This window comes from Fukomys damarensis, unplaced genomic scaffold (genome assembly GCF_012274545.1).
Source record: "Fukomys damarensis isolate Sample0158 unplaced genomic scaffold, DMR_v1.0_HiC HiC_scaffold_37, whole genome shotgun sequence".
Classification (NCBI taxonomy): domain Eukaryota; kingdom Metazoa; phylum Chordata; class Mammalia; order Rodentia; family Bathyergidae; genus Fukomys; species Fukomys damarensis.
The window spans coordinates 41,731,174-41,748,564 of record NW_022900949.1 but is presented as its reverse complement, the minus strand read 5'-3'; the positions used below and the strand labels follow the sequence as shown (position 1 = coordinate 41,748,564).

The 17,391-nt window shown below is 51.1% G+C and overlaps 3 protein-coding genes across 12 annotated transcripts in view; 2 read left to right on the top strand and 1 right to left on the bottom strand.

Moving 5' to 3' along the window:
• Positions 1-1,658, bottom strand: Inka1 (inka box actin regulator 1). Its single transcript, XM_010615533.2, has 2 exons — positions 1,477-1,658; positions 1-812 (listed from the first exon to the last, which is right to left on the bottom strand). Exons 1-2 carry the CDS (start codon positions 1,525-1,527, stop codon positions 18-20), a joined length of 846 nt encoding a protein of 281 aa, XP_010613835.1. The 5' UTR covers positions 1,528-1,658; the 3' UTR covers positions 1-17.
• A 4,142-nt stretch (positions 1,659-5,800) lies between these two features.
• On the top strand, positions 5,801-13,447 carry Cdhr4 (cadherin related family member 4). 6 transcript variants are annotated; one of them, XM_010615536.2, is made up of 19 exons: positions 5,801-5,894; positions 6,210-6,394; positions 6,511-6,673; positions 6,741-6,832; positions 7,501-7,611; positions 8,196-8,299; positions 8,490-8,626; positions 8,841-9,024; positions 9,119-9,272; positions 9,521-9,614; positions 9,944-10,147; positions 10,226-10,365; positions 10,603-10,753; positions 10,840-11,060; positions 11,286-11,428; positions 12,018-12,074; positions 12,461-12,548; positions 12,786-12,817; positions 13,370-13,447. In XM_010615536.2, exons 1-18 carry the CDS (start codon positions 5,846-5,848, stop codon positions 12,795-12,797), a joined length of 2,289 nt encoding a protein of 762 aa, XP_010613838.1. In that variant the 5' UTR covers positions 5,801-5,845; the 3' UTR covers positions 12,798-12,817; positions 13,370-13,447. The 6 variants fall into 6 exon arrangements, with proteins under 6 accessions (XP_010613838.1, XP_033615251.1, XP_019061781.1 ...); XM_033759360.1 differs by lacking the exon at positions 13,370-13,447 and adding an exon at positions 13,117-13,334; XM_019206236.2 differs by lacking the exons at positions 11,286-11,428; positions 12,786-12,817; positions 13,370-13,447 and having other exon boundaries at positions 12,461-12,555.
• Positions 13,448-15,694: 2,247 nt separating this feature from the next.
• Ip6k1 (inositol hexakisphosphate kinase 1) overlaps positions 15,695-17,391 on the top strand; it is a 53,933-nt gene continuing 52,236 nt past the window's right edge. For 4 of the 5 annotated variants that reach the window (XM_010615542.3, XM_010615540.3, XM_010615539.3 and 1 more), the window contains exon 1: positions 15,695-15,905. The gene's annotated coding sequence lies outside the window, so the exon portion shown is untranslated. Of the gene's footprint in view, positions 15,906-16,119; positions 16,284-17,391 lie in introns of those variants that run through there. The other variant, XM_010615543.3, reaches the window with a different exon arrangement.

Genomic DNA, 17,391 nt, shown 5'->3' with positions numbered 1-17,391 from the left:
CAGGCTGAAGGGCAGGGTCAGAGGTAGCTGACATCATTGCAGATGATGGGTTGGCGGCTGCGGCAGTTCATGAGGGCTGCAAAGCGTGAGACATCTGCAGGCAGTTCGGGATCTGAGCGAGGTGGGCATGAGAGGCGCTTTCCTGCCATAGCTGCCCGCCGAGCCCTGGCCAGCTGGCGCCGCAGCTGCTCAGAGAGGCCAAGCAAGAACTGGGGGGGCCGAGCACGAGCACGGGGTGCACCTTCATCACCTCCCTCACGTGCTGCCTCAGGAAGCTCCATCCAGTTGTGAACTAAGTCAGCAAAGCAGTTGTCCCCTAGCACCAGGGGCTGGCGACTGCGACCCCTGTTCAGCAGGGCTGCTGTCCAGTCCTCTGTTTCCAGTCCCTGCCAATGCTCCAAGCAGGCATCTGGGGTGGACTTGGGGCGCGGACGGTGTGCAGATGGGGTTCTGGCTATAGGTGCTGTGCTGGGCAGTGGGAGGCCACTGACTGAGAGCCGCTGACTCTGAAGGGGCTGTGCTTGGTATGCTGGGCGCTGGAGTACAGGCAACTCTTCCTCTCGCCATGTGCTGCCTGATACCTCTGAGAAGCCTGAGTCCCAGTCTAGACTGTGCTCCCTGTGACCCCCCAAGACTGCACCCCTGTCTTTTGTCACTGAGGCTTCCTCCTCCTCTTCCTCCACACAGCAGACAGAGTCTTCTTCCAGGGCATCTGAGGCCCCGAGCTGGTGGCTGGACACACCTGGGTCAATTTTGGGGGATGGCTGCAGGGGGCCAGGCAATGGGGATGAGCCTGTGTTCCGGCTACACAACTGAAGGAAAAGAGAGAGCAGAAATTGGAGGGGTACTGCTTGTTTCCCTTGTGTGCCTGGCCAGATCAGCCCTGAGAACAGATGATCCAGAGAGCTCGAAAGGGCTGCTGGCCTGGGCAGCAGGGTGAAAAGTGAGCACAGGGCAGGTATGGGGGGGCCTGGCACATGAGCAGACCTGGTGGCAGTTCAGCAGGCTGCAACATGCAGGGCCAGGCAAGTCAGCACCCGCCACCAAGGCCTGCACTGGGAAGTTAAGTCCTGCCTGGGGTTGGGGAGGGGTGTCCCATGCCTCTTGTGGGATGCAGATCCCCAAAGCCCAAAGGGTCTTTCAGAGAGAGAGAGAGAGAGAGCTCTTGCTAGGTGAGGAAGCATAAGGGAAGGAGACAGCCTGAGGTAGGGGACTTCCACAGCAGAACCAGACCTCTTTAGGCCCTGGCACTGCCTGTCCCAAAAGAAGTCCCCTCCAACTACTCTCTTCCCCAACAACCAGCGGCCTGGCCAGCTGGGCTGCTGTTACCTGATGCCCAGAGTAGCTCCCAGCCCTCTGAAACCCGACTCGGCCATTTGGCCGCCCCGCCCCCTCCCGCCTCTGGTGGGCACCCAGGCTGGGCGGCACCGGGCACCCCACACGCGTCTCGGTGCCACACCCACTCCCGCGCCTCACCATTTCCCAGCGGAGCTGACTCAGGAAGCCGTCTAGACGCACGCTGTGCATGTTGGTGCCAGAGCGCCCGCCAGGGCTGCTAGCACCTCCTCGACCCGAAGGAGTGGTGCAGACACGGCCAGGCTGGCCGGGCTGGCCTGCCCGACGCCCTCACTCTCTGTCGGACTCCAAGAAGCTTCAGCCACCGCCCCAACATCTGGCAACCGAGCCCCGCCCCCCCCCGCTGCAGCCAATGAGGGTAGAGTAAATCCGCGGAGACCCCGCCCCTTGCAGCACCGCCCCGCGAGCTCCGCTGCTCTAAGGGCGTCCCATCCACAATGCGTTGGCTCTGCGTGGAGGGGCGGGGCCGTGGCTAGACCTCAGTTTGGTTTTAGAGACCTCCCTGACATCCAGTGAGGTTCAGCTAATCCTGTGTTCAGTGCGTGACGCGCGACAGGTCGCTTTCCCGCAGTAGCCCCAGCTTGCCCATTTGTCCCACGGTGGAAGAGCGGTCCCTCCCACGAGGACTCCGTGCTACTCCCATGTGTGGGCAGAGCGACAGTGATCGTCGGACCTGGCGAAGTTGTGGTCCGCTCGAGGACCGACCAGTTCTTGAAACTGGCTTCAACAGATCCTGGAAATGACAGGATTGGGGTTTAGCCCCTCTGCGTACTCTAGGAGTGCAGAACATCGCGAAGTCCCAGGCATTGCCCTCTCCTCTCGCCTGCTCCAAGATAGGCCGGATCGCCCTCTAGCGGGAGCGCAGCTAAGCACTGCCATCCGCTTCCCTAGGCCGGATTAGGTGTAGTCTCTAGGCTCCTGGAGCGGGATGGGTAGCATTCTGCAACCGGATGGGTCACTGCTTGTCAAGTGAGGTCGCTCCAGGATCGGAGGCTAGGTTCAAGGATGCAGTCTATCTGCGGACAGACTGGATGTATCAGCAGGAAAATATAGAGGAATAAAGATTAATGAGCTGGTTTGAGAGATCCCTCAGAGGAGGTGACATCCAGATACAATCCGATTGAACCTTTATGAGATCAAAAAGAGGGTCATTCTCGAGTGGACTCCAATCTTATTTCAGTGATATTTTTATATGACAATCAGGGGGAAGGTATTATTAGCTCGATGTCTGAGGATAGGATCACTTGTCAAATTTCTACCTGGCTTTTAGTATCTTTGCCAATTTGAGCATCTTGTGCACTTTAGAATTAAGAGACTAAGAATCATCCCTTACGTCCATGTTGGGACTTCAGGATCGTATCTGGTTAGACCCTGGGCTGAACAACTGGGGAAAGATTTTGCCAATTCGAACTGTAGACACTGAACCAAAATAATTGTTTTTTTTTTAAGTCTATGATTATTTAGTCTCTATGAGGATGGGATTTAGTCACATGCTAGTACAAAATGTGTATCTGTACTAATTGGGGGATCAATGGGCTTGCTGTGTATATGAATGTTTGAAAATTATAAATATTAGCTCCACAGATGAATTTAATTTAGATTTATTTAAGAGTATAACATATACAATATGTATGGTACCTAATAAAATAAATTTGAAATAAAAGAAAGAGAAAAGGGGCACTCTACAAGGTGTGTGGTGCATGCATGTAATCCCAGATATGGAGAGACTGAGACCAGAAGATCCCAAGTTCAAGTTCTGCCTGGACAATTTAACAAGATCCTTTCTCATATAAACAAATGAAAAGGTCTGGAGATATACTCCAGTGAATGAGCACCCCTGGTTGAATCACCAGTACCAGGAAAAAGGAAAGAAGGAAGAAAAGAGGGAGGGAGAGATGGAGGGGTGAAATGAAGAAGGAAAAAGAAAAGAAGAGAGGCATTTTAGGCAAAGAGATAAGCTGCTATAAAGACCTAAGGTGCAGGAGCTGGGTGGGAGCTGGGCAAGACCAAACATAAAAAAGGCCCAGGTGTGTATAACTGTTGGTGATATAGGGAGCAAAGAGGTCAGCAAAACAAGACTACTAGTAGCCTTAGAGGAAAATATGGGTTTTATTCTTTGTTGTTGTTGTTTTGAAAGAGTCTTGCTGTACAATGTAGGTTGACTTAAACTCAAGATTCTCCTACCTCAGCCACCCAAGTGCTTGGATTACAAGCTTGTATCACCATGCCCAGCCTGGGTTTTGTTCTTTATTTGATAAGAAGCATAAGCCTTTTTTCAGGGATTGAACTGGCCTAGTTAAATAGTCCCAGCTGCTTTAGGAGCATGACTCTAATCAAAGGAGACAAAGGCCTGGGCCTGCCCCAGCAGGCACACAGAGAATGATCACTTTGATTATGTTTTGTAGTTGAAATTAAGCCTCAATGAGGCATAGATGTGAATAGGGAAGGGCATCAAGCATGGCTTCTGCACTTCCGGCCTGAACAGCTAATTGGATGGAATTGCCCTAAATTGATCTAGGAAAGAGTGGGTTTGAGGGGAAATCAAAAGATCATGTGTGGACATGTGATTCTGGAGATGATGCAGGGTCAGCCACAAGGTGTATGAGGCAAATTCAGGAGCAGTGTTAGCACTGGAGCCTTATGGGACTGCAGGCAAAGCCAGTGAATGGTACTTCTAGCATGGACTTAGATGAGATGGAGAAGTGAGTGTAGACAGCAGAGCACAGTAGTGAGGGTGGAATCCTACACATTCCACTGGATAGAAGTAGTGGAGGTGAAACTGAACCAGCAAAGGAGCTGGGCAAGTGCAGCTAGGGAGGTGGGAGAGTGTGGGGATTTAGGAGCCAAGGAACCAAGTGTCAAATGCTGAGTAAAGGAGGTAAGGGTAGAGAATAAACTTCTGGCTTCAGATCTGGGCAGTGTAACACCTCTAGTTCCAGCCACTCCAGAGATTGAGGCAGAAGAATCCCTCGAGCCCTGGAGTTCGAGGCCAGCTTGGGCAACATATCTGGTTTCCATCACAGAAAACAAAAACAAAAACAAAACCCTACAGACTACAGCAGTGTGCAGGTCACTGAATCCCTGGCAAGGGGAATTTTGTGGAGAGAGGGACGACCCTAATTGGTATGGGTAGAGAAGAGGATGAGGGATGAAAAGCTACAGAGAGAAAGGGAGGAAAACTTTTTTAAATTAATATAATTATCCAGGCTTGCTTATAGTCCCAGCACTCTAGGAGGCTGAGGCAGGAGGATCACAAGTTCAAGTCCAACTGGGCAACTTAGCCATTTAGTGAGACCCTGTCTCAAAGTAAAAAATAAAGGGCTGGGGATGAGATGTAGCTCAGTGAGAAGCCCTGAGTTCAATCCCAAGTACTGCAGAAAAAATGGATAAATATCAAAGATATGGCTCAATAAATGTTAAAATCTGTGAATACCTTTGCAGTAGTAACCCAGATGAAGAAAGAGCACATCCTCAGTCCCTCCAGGAAGCTACCTTGTGCTAGACCATATTTCCCCACAAATAATATTAATAATACTAATTTTCACTTCAAAAGATGCAATGTTAAATATTTTTCATGTATAACAATCTACACTTTTTCATATACAACAATCTACATTTATTCATGTACAAAAATCTATATTTATTCAAATGCAGTCATGTCATCTTCTGGAACATAGTCATAACTCTCCAAACCTCGAATTCCAGCCTGAATTTCTTGTAACTCCACTTCCTATACAATATTTGGCCCCAATCTCTCATAACCAGTGAAAGAACTCTCCTTAAATGAGGACTTCTTGTCCATGTAGCCTGCTCATAATGGGTTCTTACAACACATGACATATCGAATTATGAAGATTCATAATAGGCACAACCACATACATTTGTTATCAAGTGTGGATGTTATTTGTGAATTGTGTGTACTCTGATCAGTCACTCGGCAATAAGTCTTGAGTTCATCTGTTTGCATAGGCCTTTACTTCTTGTCCAAAGGCACCTACTTGGGTAATTACAAATTCCTAATTTATACTATCATTTATGTTGAGTATTACTACCAGTAATATTTATTAATATTTTGATATTATTATAATTTAATAAATCCTCTGTGTGTTGCAAGGGACGTATCAAAGTCATCCATCTGGCTGATCTTTTTTTTCCTGATGATCTTAACTGGGGCTTATTTTAGGGATAGGGCTTATATTATGAGCACCCTGAAAAAAATCATTCTAGGGCTTATTTTCTGGCTAGGTCTTATTTTGGGGGAACTTCGGTAGCCTTTTGGTTGGTCTCCTTCCATTCCCTTGTGGTGTGGTCATTAATGAGAGATCTCAGTGGGGACAGTGGAAGACAAGATTTTCCAGGCCTCTGGAGGTCTGCCAGGGTTCAGAGCACAGTCTCAGGGGATTGGGTGGGGCCAGCTGTGTTTGAGCAACTGACCTGGCAACGGGGTGGGCCTGACAAACAGCCTTCTCTGCCACCTCTTCAGGCCACCATGGTTCCGCTGAGGCTCCTGATGATTCTTTTGGCTCTGGCTGTCTTTGGTGAGGAGCTGGTGGGTAGGAAGCCCCAATTTCCCCTCATAGTCATGACCCTTCAGTGGGTTACCATGGAGAGAGGGCAGCTGGAGAAACAGGAAAGGGTATCAGAACCCCTGACCCTTGTTCCTTATCTTGGCTGCTTCCTCAACCAAGTTCTCTCTCCACATTTGTGAAATGTCAGATAGAGGGACAAGGAAGGACCTCAGTTACTTGGCCCCAAGACGTGGCCAGGTCCTGTGGCAAAAGGGTGGGTCTGTGCTTGTGTGTGTGGTTCTTTGAACATGGGAGGCCTCCAACTTGAGTTTTTGCTCCTCACAGACCTCCACAGCTTGCCCTGGTTTGTAAATGTCTCTGAGAGCAAGGGCCCTGGCACTGTCCTTCAGGCATTCACCTTCAACTGCTCCTTCTACATGCCCACCCTGGAGTTGCTCAGTGTGCAGCCGCCCACCACTTTCTTCAACACACCCAGCCTTGCTAGGCATGGTGGGATCTATGTGGGAAAGGTAGGGTCATGAGTACAACTGGGAACTAGGGGACCAGGGCAGACTTGAAATCCAAAATCCAGAGGTGTTGTAGGGAGACAGCCTAGACACCACGTGCCGTTGCTCACCCACCACAGGTGATCTTAAGCAGCTCAGCCCGGCTGGATGCCCTTGCAGTGAACCACTATGTTCTGCAGCTGAAATATAAATGTGGCAACTTTGTGATGGAGGCACCACTGTTTTTGGATGTGCAGCGAGACCCTGGCAATATCCAGTGTGTTGGTAGATTTGTCAGCCCAGGTGAGGCCAGGGACAGTAGGCAGGGGTATGGCTTGAAAAGAGCCTCTCTGACCTACTCTCTGTGTAGCTGGGGAAATCATTCAGGTGCCGGAGACTGTCAGCCCTGGGGCCCTGCTGTACACTCTGCTTTTCCCAGGCCTAGAAGTCCAGGGAGCCCAGGTAAGCCCAGCACATGGATGACAGGCTGAAGTGGGGGAAAGATGGAGAGCAAGCTCAGCCTCCTCCTGGCCAGGCACAACCTGCAGAAGGACCTTACAGCGTATGACTGAGCCTCTGTAGGATGTATACTGTTGGAAAGAACTACCAAGGGCCACTAACCCTCCCAGACACCATGCCTGTTTCCACAGGGACATCTTAGAGGCTGAGCTCTTCTTTCCAGTTCTGCTATGTGTTCTAAGTTCTCCTTGATGATCTTATATCACTTTTATACTCCAAAAAACAAAGTAGTTTTTTTCAGGGTGGGGTGTTGAGACAGGGTCTCACTATGTAACTGGGACTGACCTGAAACTCACTATGTAGCCCAGGATGGTCTCGAACTCACAGTGATCCTCCTACCTCAGCCTCCTGAGTGCTGGGATTACAGGTGTGAGCCACCATGACCGACCAACAAAATAGTTTGTTCAAATAACTAATTTTAAAACAGAGAGAACTGAAGATTAGGGTAGGATTCAGAGTGGAGGGCAAGGAACCTAGGCTGGGGCAAAAGTCAAGGGTGAGGCATGAGAGGCTCAGGTGTGCAGGTGCCCATGGAATTGCTGAAGGATGTTGACAGTGGTGCTTGGGGCACTGAGCACTGCATGGAGCTGCTAGCTTCTCATTTTTATCAGATGAACATTACCAGTGCCCAGGACCCTCCATACTTTCCTGGACCTTTCTCTATCAATGAAAAAGGTTTGCTGCGGGCACCATCCCAGGGCCTCAGAGGCCAGGCTCAAAAGGTGAGCATGACTTGGCCCTTGGGGATATTTGTGTATTGGGCAGAGCCACCACTTCTGACAATTTGTTTGTTATTGGCCCCCTTGGCTCCTGGACAAATGCTGCCTCTCACAGGCGTACCTCTGCTGCCCAATGCTGACTGCCCTTTCACTTTGGCTGCGATCTGTGCTGGGCTCTGAAGTTCTAGGAAGAGGAACAGTCCCTGATCCTGGGGGCCCACAGGCCCTCTAGCAGAAAGCAGAGTGCTTTAGAGCAATCACACATTAAGAGAAAGTTTTGAGTAAAGTGGCTACTGAGGAGTTGAAGAAGTTCTCTCTTCAACACTTTCACCTCTTAGTAATTGGCTCTTAGCAACTCTAATCTAACAATTTGGTTGTGAATACTGAGATATTACTCTTCCTTGAGATGTTTGCAACTTAATAGAAGAATTTGTAGAGCTCACAGGAATAGTGAGACCAGCAGAGTGACAGGTCACAGGGGAGGAGTGAATACTGGGGTCCTTGTGGCAGCTGTAGGGGAGGACTGAGTATAAACATAGAGGTGAATACATCCCATCATCTTCTTTCCTACATGGTATGCCCTTCAGGTCTTCCAGATGCAGATCTCGGTGACCTTTGGCCAAGGCCGAAGCTGCAAAGGGATACTGACAGTGAAGGTTTTGCCTGTTCCCTCCAGCCAGGTCTCCTTCCAGTAAGGGTCCCCTACTCTGGGAGCTGTGGGGAAGGTAGGGCCTGGTCCCAGGAAGTCAGGAGTAGGGGTAGGGTACAGGGTCGCTGGAGCATCCTGGCTCTAAAGGGAAGGGAGCCCCGAGGGAGGAGCCAGGAGACCCCATCAGGATGCATAGGAGCAGGGAGGAGTCAGGGCTCCACTTTTGGTCCAGGAAGAAGACCCAGAATATCATCATACCCGAGAACCTTGTCCCTGGGAGTGAGGTGATTCAGGTCCAAGCTACTGGCTTAGATTTGCGCTATGAAATCTGCTCCCCGGTGCCCAGCCCACTCTACTCCATCGGACGCGGTGAGGGGGATGGGGAGTGTGGGTACCCGGAAGCCCCTATCACCACCTCACCCTCCTAAGCCAGAGCAGCAGCGATCTTGGCTGGGGCCCTGGTCTTGGAGGAGGAGGTGAGATAGCTAGGTCAGTGGCTTTGGCAGTGGGAGCGGTTGGGGTCAGGGGTGTCCTGAGCTGGGGCCAGACCGACTCCATATCTCTTCCTTCCCATCGAGCCCAGTCGATGGGGTGATCCGGACCACAGCGCCCCTGGAACTGGCAGGCGCCTCAGGCGCAACCCCCACTAGACTGCGTGTGAAGGCCTTTGAGCGGCTCCAGCAGTGGGCCAGTGCCGAGCTGGACCTCACCGTGAATGTGCGGCCGGTCAACCGCTGGCCCCCACTCTGCCACCCAGCGCTCCTAGTGTGAGTAGAGGGGAGCCTTTCCCAGGCTCCTGGGAGAGATCTGCGACTCATTGTTGGGCAAGACTCCTGCCCTGCCTCCTTCCCTCACTACCAGGACTGAAGTCCCTGAGGCCACACCTGTGGGCACCGCGTTGAGCACCTTCACGTGCAATGACCCAGACTCTGCTGATACCAACCTCCACTACCAACTTCAGTTTCACAGCCCTTCCAATTCTGCCAGCCTCCGTCTTTACGACAGGGTCCTTGAGGTGCCAGCCCCCACTTGCTCTCAGACCATCTATAGGACATCTAGGGCAGGAAGGGGCAGGAAGGCCAAAGATCTGTGGACACTGAGACCTTGGAGGTGGTGGTGAGGTGGTTGTTGAGATCCCCTGCTTTGTAGTCTGTAAAACAGGATCAAGATAGCCTGACTGGATGCCTGGGCCTGGAGCAGCCCAATGTGGCCTGAGGCTCTTCCAGACCCAGACTGAGCCCTCCTTCTGGTTTCTCTGGCTAGGTGAACACCACATTGGACTGTGACATTCCTGAGGCCTGCTTCCAACTTGCAGCTTCCGTCCTGGTGCATGACAGTGGTCAGCCCCAGATGACCAGTATGTAACCCTACTTAGGCCAGGATTTTCAGGATCAGGCTATGCTTTCCACCCTCCCATGCCCAAGACAAAGACCTCTTTCCTCTCTCAGAAACCAGTACAGGGCCCAGGGATTTAGCTCAGTGGCATTGCGCCTGCAATCATAAAGTCCTGAGTTCAATCCCCAGTACTAAAAAAAAGAAACCAGTACAGCCAGGTTGTCTCCATTGCCTCCTTTTCTCCAGCTCCTCTCCCTCAGTGCTCCACAGCAGGGGATACCTCCTTTCTCAGACCCCCAGGGAAAGCTAGGTACACCCTGACCAGCTCCTTGACTCCCAAATGGCCCCCAGCTGAAGTGCCAGTGCTGGTGATGGTGACACCTGTGAATGAGTTCTCCCCAGCCTGTGCCCCACGGACATTCCGGGTTCGTGAGGATGCACAGCCCTATACTCTGCTGGGCTCTGTGGTGGGCACGGATATGGATTATCCCCAAAGCAGCATTGAGTACTACATCTCTGGTGGACTCACTGTCTTTGCTGTGGACCATCTCTCTGGTACTTGCCACTCAGGGCTGGGTGGAGGGGTGGGAGCAAAGTTGGCTCTTCTGGCTGAGGCTGTGGCCATACCCCCAGGGGAAATTCGCCTTCTGGGGCCTTTGGACTATGAACAGCAGAAGTTGTACAGGCTCACCGTCCTGCTGATTGACCATGGCCAAGATTGGGACTCCACCCACCACCGTTCTGGGTCCTGTACCATTACCATTGAGGTTGAGGTGACTGAACCTGAGGCCTTGGGAAGATTCGAAAGACAAGAGTTTCAAATGCATTCTGGTCTTTGCTTTTCTATGCTGTGCCTTAGGTTCTTCCACTGGTTGGTTGGAGGGAATGGGGCTTCACTGTGAAAACTGTTAGAGCCTGTTGCCTGATGCCTGTACTTTGGCTGTGGTAGGAGGAAGTTGAGGGGCTGGACTTGGGTTGCACACAGTCCTAACCTGTTGGCCTTTCCTAAGGATGTGAATGATCATGCTCCCGAGTGTGAGCCCCCATTTCAGGAACTCACCATCTCCAGTCCCCTGGGCCATAATGTGGAGGTGACCAAGATGTCCTGCCAGATCCTCCAGGAGCCACAGCGTCTGGCCTTATCCTACAGCATTGTGGGAGGTATGGCTTGTGGGGGCCATAAATCTGTGGATGAGGGCCAGGCCAAGGCCAATAGTGGTCCCCTTCTCCTACCATTCTGCTTTCAGGGAATAGTCAGAGCCGATTCAGACTGCAAGGAGCCATCCTGGTGCATAATGACTCTGTGTTGGGACCTCCTTGGCCACAGCAGCCCTGTACCTATGAGCTATTGATCCGTGTGGCTGATGCTGGTCCTTCCACCTCTCACCTCAGCACCACGGCCACCATCATTGTACATCTACTTCCCTGGAAGGCCAGCACAATGGCCACCCGCACTCACAGAGCTATAGTGAGGGGGCCTCAAGCCTTGTGGATGGGGAGGGAGGAACTTAAAGACCTAGTCTTTTGGGTAGAATGGGAGGGGAAGGCATTCTAGGGGGGACTGCTTGGTGCAAAGAGCCTGGAAATGCAGCAATTCAAATGTGGGGAGTGGAGCAGCTCAGCCAATGGAAAGGTTTGAAGGCTGATCAGGCATCTTTCCAGGCCCATGATAAGGCTGTGTCCTCCAACTCAGGTGCCCTCAATGATGACACCCCTGCTCGTGACAGACACAGAGGTTTTCTGGCATCCGGAGCCCTGGTTTGTGGTGGTACTGACAGTGACTAGTGCCCTTCTCCTCCTAGCTCTGGGCTGGCTTCTCAGCAAGCTGCTCCAGGGGTAGGGTGCCCTTCCCTGTGCTCCCTGCCTCCTTTAGCCCACCTGCAGGCCCTAGTTAGGATAGGTGATTTCACCTAAGATTTGCTAACAGGAAGAAAAACTGATGTTGAGGAGAGCTCTGCTGTTCCCTAGAGGTCTTCAGACTGGGGTCAGAGAGACACTAGGAGGAAGTGGCATTATTTATTAGCAGAGCCTAGTCTTGAAATGGGATGGATGTGGATGTTACAGGGCTCAAAACCTTGAGACTGTTTTGCATGGGCCATTTACACCTATTCTTGACCCCTGTCCTCCACTTAAAATCTGTCCGGCTCGGCTAGGAATTTAGCTCAGTGGTTCCACTGCCTGCCTCGCAAGTGCAAGGACCCGAGTTCAATCCCTGGTACCAAAAACAAACAAACAAAATCTGCCCTGCTCCTGCAAGCTGAAGTTCTTGTGGGAACAGGACTGAGCCCAGGGGAAGGGAGATAGCAATATGGTCATCCCTTACAAACATTGGTTGTCGCTAATATAAAGTAAATGATGAATGGTACCATTTCCTGATAACAGCAGGCTTCTTCTCACTGCTTGGTTCCTCCTCTTATCATTTTAGGCTGGCCCAGGTACTTCAGGCACCAAGGAAGCCAGGCCAGGCCCTGCTGCTAAAAAGGTCAGTCTTTTACTCTGGTCCCTGTGCTTGCAAGGTAAGCCGTGGAACTACTGAGCTAAAACCCCGGCCCAACAGGTCAGTCTTTTTTGCACATTTCTATACTTGGGAGCTCACTTTTATTTTTTTTTTCCTCGCAGTCCTAGCGATTAAATCTAGTGCCTTTGCACTAAACTACTACCCCAGTCCTTTTTATTTTCTTTTATTTTGAGACAGGGTCTTACTAAATCACTAAGTTGTCCAGGTTGGGCTTGAACCTTAAGCTTGAACTTCAGACTCTCAGACTGCTGGGATTATAGGCATGCACCATGACACCTGGGTAGGGAGCCCACCTATTAAACTCAGGCTGGGGCCCAAGGCCTTATTCTGTCCTCACTTTTTTTCTCCAGTATTCAAAGAAAAGAAAGATCCGTTGAGGGGTTCATGGAGACACCAAGAATAGAGATGCCCCAGGCACCCAGCAGTGTCCTAAGCTTGGTATGTCAACTCATCCTCCTCTGGAGAGGGCACCGAGGCTGCTCCAGTGTAACTCCCTGGCCCTGAATAACCTGCCCCCTTGCCTGTGAAAGGCTGCCTCTGTAAGAGAGCTCACACCAGCACGACTGGGCTGGGGAGGCAGGCGGGCTCCTAGCCTAGCCTGCAGGACAGGACAGTTCTCTGTTTGCTCCCTGTGGGCAAGCTTCACTTCATTGTGTCATCTTGCTTTCTTCTCAGGGAGCATTTTGATGGCAAAGCACAGGGTGCTTGTGAGTACCCCCTTTTCCCAAATCATTCTTTTTCTGGGCCCTCATCCCACCCCAGAATTTCCTCTACTACTAAGCAGTCACCATCTACATTATCTCTGATGGGTTCACTCTCACCCTCATTTACACTTCAGCCAATCTTTGTCAAAAACTGATGGGGCCAGGAAATGACTCAGACCTGCTCTGATCCCTACCTCCAGGGGTAGGAGAGGAGGTGATGAGGGAGAGTTTTCCACATATTCCACTGTCACTAGCAAATTATGGTAGAGTAATCTGGCACTGACAGGGAAACTGGTATCCAGTTTTAGATAATCAAGGAGATTTCCCCTGTGCATCTGAGTCAGATCTTCGGGAATTTTCTGAGAAGGGAGGAGACACATTGGATTTCAGCAGAAAAAGGGTCACACTGAGGGACCCAGAATCTTATTCCCTTACCCTTAGGGGAGGGAAGAAATTCTGCTGAGACTGCAGCGATCTCTCTCCTGCCTCCCCTTTTCTTTCTGTGTCTGTCTGTTTTACCACCACCCTCCCTGCCTCCTGGTCATCTGGGGCCAGGTACAGGAATCAGAGATTACCTGTTGGACACATGCATGGGAACTCAGCACTGGCTCTGAGACCAAGCAACTGCTTCACTATATGTAGGATTTCTTCTTCATGTGATCATGAACTGTTTTCAAGTGATATAATAATAAAATTACAAACAGCAAAGTCCCAGTCTTGTAATCTGTGTGGGGGCGAAGCTCTGACAGCGGTCCTTCCTTGTTCTTCCTTGGGAGAACTACCTTGTGGGTACATCCTAGGAAGCAGTTAAGGTTGTCTTTTTTTTTCTTCCAGTATTAAAGACTGAATCTAGGGCCTTTCCCCTGAATTACATACCCATTCCCCTCCTTTTTATTTTCAGGCAGGATCTCCCTAAATTGCTAAATTGTCCAGGCTGGGCTTGAACTTGCAATCTTCCTGCCTCACCTTCCTAGAAGTTCTTGGACTCCAGGCAATGGCCACCATGCCTGGCTAGGTTGTCTTTGAAAATGCATTGTTTAATGCTCTGTTTGATAGCAATTGGGAGACTGCAGGGGTAAGAGGCTCTTATCTTTGTCAGTGACTGAGAAGGCCTCCAGTTGTCTAGTCTCCTCAGGTGCCACCTGCTTCCTTTTCCTATCAATAGTAAGCCACTGTTGCTTTGGGTCTCACCAAACTTCAGGGCAGTTTACCAACTATGTGTAGTGATTTTTGGGGGGAGAAGGATCTGGGGCTTTTGCACTGTTTTGACTGGTGGTGCAGGCTTGAGAAATCTGTACGTGGCTAGACCTGGAGGGACTGATGGAAACTTGCTTTTGAGGAGTTCACATCTCTTCCTGATGTTTCTTCTGGTTTTGCAGCCCTCGCTCTTCCTAGGTTGAGCTAAGATCCTGTGTGTAGCCAAGTGGCCTACAGCAGCTCACAGGAGGGCAGGTCTTTCTGGGTGTAATGCTGACCCTCTCTCAAGCCCAGCCTGGCATCAGATCTCAGGCTGCATTCCCTTTATGAAGATGTGCTATATAGTTGGAGGCCACCTTTGGTATGATATGTCCAAGTCACGTCTTTCTTTCCCCTGTCAAGTTATGGGGCTGAACCCTCTTGGGGGTACTGGACAACCTTCCTTCCTCAGCCAGTCATGGTATTCCAACCCCAGAAAGTGATTGCCGTCTGTAGAATAAAAACACTCTTAACAGGGTTCCCACCAAAGTGATTGTTACAGGCTGCATGTGGTTAGAGGGCTGTTACCCCAGCACTCAGTGGCTGAGGCTGGAGGATCGCTGTTTTATGTCAGCCTGGGCTACACAGTTAGTTCAAGCCCACTCTGAACTACATAGTGAGACCCTGTCTCAAAAAACCAGAAAACCAACCAAACAATCAAAAACCCCCAAGTGATTGTTAGAGCAGGCCTTGGGCTCAGCAAACTGTACTGGCTTTTTCCTGAGTACAGGGTTTAGCCTGCTCTAAGGGCTCATTAAAACTACATCGCTGAGAAGCTTGATTTTTATCCTCATTTTACTAAGGCCCAGAAGTCCTATTAGTTAGTAGGGGGCCCTAGGGTGTGGGACCAGGCCCTGTGCCTGCATTATAATTCCTGACCTTGAAGCCCAGCTCAAGGTTAGGATAACCATCTTCATGGGACTGATGGTCTGCCTTGGAGGCAGGTCATGGGCAAAAGATGCTGTAATAGAAGTCAAGACAAGCTGCTTCAGGGCAGAGAGCGGGGAATGCCCAGTGCGGGCCAGGACCTGTGCTGGGGCCTTAATCCATGGGCAACGGGCCAGATGTCATTGAGGTAGCACAGAAGGTTGCACCTTGGGACTACTGAGGGGCAAAGCTGGGGAAGCCGCTGGAAGGAAGCTCTTTATATTCTAGAGGCAGTAAGAGGAGATGCGAGATCCAGAGCCTCCACTTTCAAAAGTGGCATGACCTTGGACCGGCCTCACCCTAGCGCCTCAGTTTCCTTACTAGTGAAGCCGGGTCCCGAACCCACCCCCTCTGTCACTAACAAAGCAAAGAGCACACAGCTGACGTCTTTTAAGTAAGTGCATGAGTACAAGAAGACGCTATCTGCTAGACAGGCGGGGGCTGCGCATGCAAGGACGCCAAGCCAAACGCGCTCTGCCCCGGGGTAACCAGCGAAAGCTTTGCTGCCAGCTATTCTGAGAACTACCCGCATGCGCCAACAAATGTCGTCACAATCACGTGCTCCAAGCGTTCCGCACCTGGCGTGAAAGGCAGGTTTGCTTGACGAGCCAGCAGACCAGTCAGTGGGAAGTGTTCCTCCGGGCGTCGGGCGAAGAGGCTGTTGATTGGCGATAGTTTCAGTTAGGGGAGGGTTCTTTGCCGTCCTGGTTACTATGACGCCCGGCCTCCGCCCCCTCGGCCGGCCGCCATCTTGTTGTTGATCGGTACCCAGTGGGCAGCGCTGGGAGCTGGGCCCAGCGGCCTGTGCAGGGCCGCTGCAGCAGGGCTCAGCACCTGCGCCGCCTGCCAGGGAGCGGGCCGAAACCTGAAGGCCCGGGGGGCTCAGCTCCTGTGGGGAGCCTTGGACATCCGCAGTTCGGGTCGGCGGGTGAGTGACAGGAGCCGAACCGGGCCCAAAGACCGCCTAACGCCCGAGGGGATAAGGGTGGCAGGCGCTGGATTAAGAGGGCGCGAGCGGGGCTGGGGCTTAGGCCGAGCACCGTTGGAACATCCTGACTGGCTGCCCGCCGAGGCTTCCAGGTGCTGGCGCCGAGGCTGGGGGAGGACCGCCGGGGTGGAGGTCGGGGAGCCCGGCAACCTTGGGTCAGCGGCGGATAGCGGGAAACGAGCTTCTGTGACCCGATCCGCGGGCTCCGCCGGCTCTGGGGTGCTGAAACGTGCTTCGTGTTAGCCTGATGATCTCCGGGCACAGTTGTTCTGAGAGATGCGCATATTTTCAGGCCCCTCGAGACTAACGCTGTACAAGGTAGGCCAAAGCCCCGGTAAAAGGAACAGGCCGGTGTCACGGCCCTGAGAGTCTGGCAGGGCAGAGCTCTTCCTCCTTCAGGCTCCTTCCTCCTCAGACCCTCTGAGAGCTTCGCGTGCTCCTTGAAGCCCAATGTTTACTTCCCCTAGAAGGGTCCAGTTAAATGTGCGTAATGCCTGAATTTTATTTTAGAGTATAATTTAGTGCTCAATCACCACTGTGGAGTGTGTGGCTGAGGAGAAAGTGAATGCTACGGTGATGACTCAATTAATTTTGTCTGCTGAAGAGACACTCTGATCAGGAGACAGGAAGTGTAGGAGTGTGTTACAGCTGGAAAAATAAATGAAACTTGTTTTTGTTGTTGTGGAACTGCCATTTTTTTTTTTTTTTTTTACTTTTGAGACAGGATCTGACTATATAGACCAGGCCAGCCCTAAACTTATGTATCTCAGGCTCAGCCCCCACTCCCAAGTGCTGGAATTACAGTCCATGTCACCAAGCCTGGCTTTTAAATTAACTTTTAACAATACTATTTGTATTTCTTCAGTGAAACCATCTATCAGATCCCTTTCCTTATGGGAGGGGAGGAAAGGAGGTAAATGCCAGGCAGAGTGTGCAGGTCAAGAAAGAGTTCTGATTGTTCCGGAACACATCGTTCTTTATCTATGGCCCCTTAGCTTCTTCAAAGAGATGTTTTTCTCTTTTTTTTCTCTCCTTTTTTGGTACTGATAATTGAACCAGGGCTTTCTCACTGAACTGCACAGCCAGCCTTTATTTCTGAAACAATTTTGCTAAGTTGCTAAATTACCCAGGTTGAGCTTGAACTTGCAATCCTTCTGCCTTGGCCTCCCAAAGTATTGGGATTACAAGTGTGTACTACCACACCCAGATCCAAACAGGTGTCAAAGCTTGCATAAGTTAACTAAGAAATCAACCTGAAGGGCCAGAGATTTGCCTCTGGTTCCACCGACTACCTTGCAAGCACAAGGCCCCAGGTTCGATCCCTGGTACCAAAGACAAAAAAACAAACCAACCAGCAGTACTTCAGGATCATGTCACCTCTGAATGTTTAATTTTTTTTTTTTTTTTAAATACCGGGGATCTAAAT

What these genes read in the sequence shown, in the direction of transcription:
- Inka1 (XM_010615533.2), bottom strand. Translation starts at nt 1,527, where the DNA reads ATGCACAGCGTGCGTCTAGACGGCTTCCTGAGTCAGCTCCGCTGGGAA. An exon ending in GTCAGCTCCGCTGGGAAATG is followed by an intron (nt 813 to 1,476) that starts GTGAGGCGCGGG and finishes CTTTTCCTTCAG; the next exon opens with TTGTGTAGCCGGAACACAGG.
- Cdhr4 (XM_019206238.2), top strand. Translation starts at nt 5,846, where the DNA reads ATGGTTCCGCTGAGGCTCCTGATGATTCTTTTGGCTCTGGCTGTCTTT. An exon ending in GTGGGATCTATGTGGGAAAG is followed by an intron (nt 6,395 to 6,510) that starts GTAGGGTCATGA and finishes CACCCACCACAG; the next exon opens with GTGATCTTAAGCAGCTCAGC. An exon ending in TGGTAGATTTGTCAGCCCAG is followed by an intron (nt 6,674 to 6,740) that starts GTGAGGCCAGGG and finishes CTCTCTGTGTAG; the next exon opens with CTGGGGAAATCATTCAGGTG.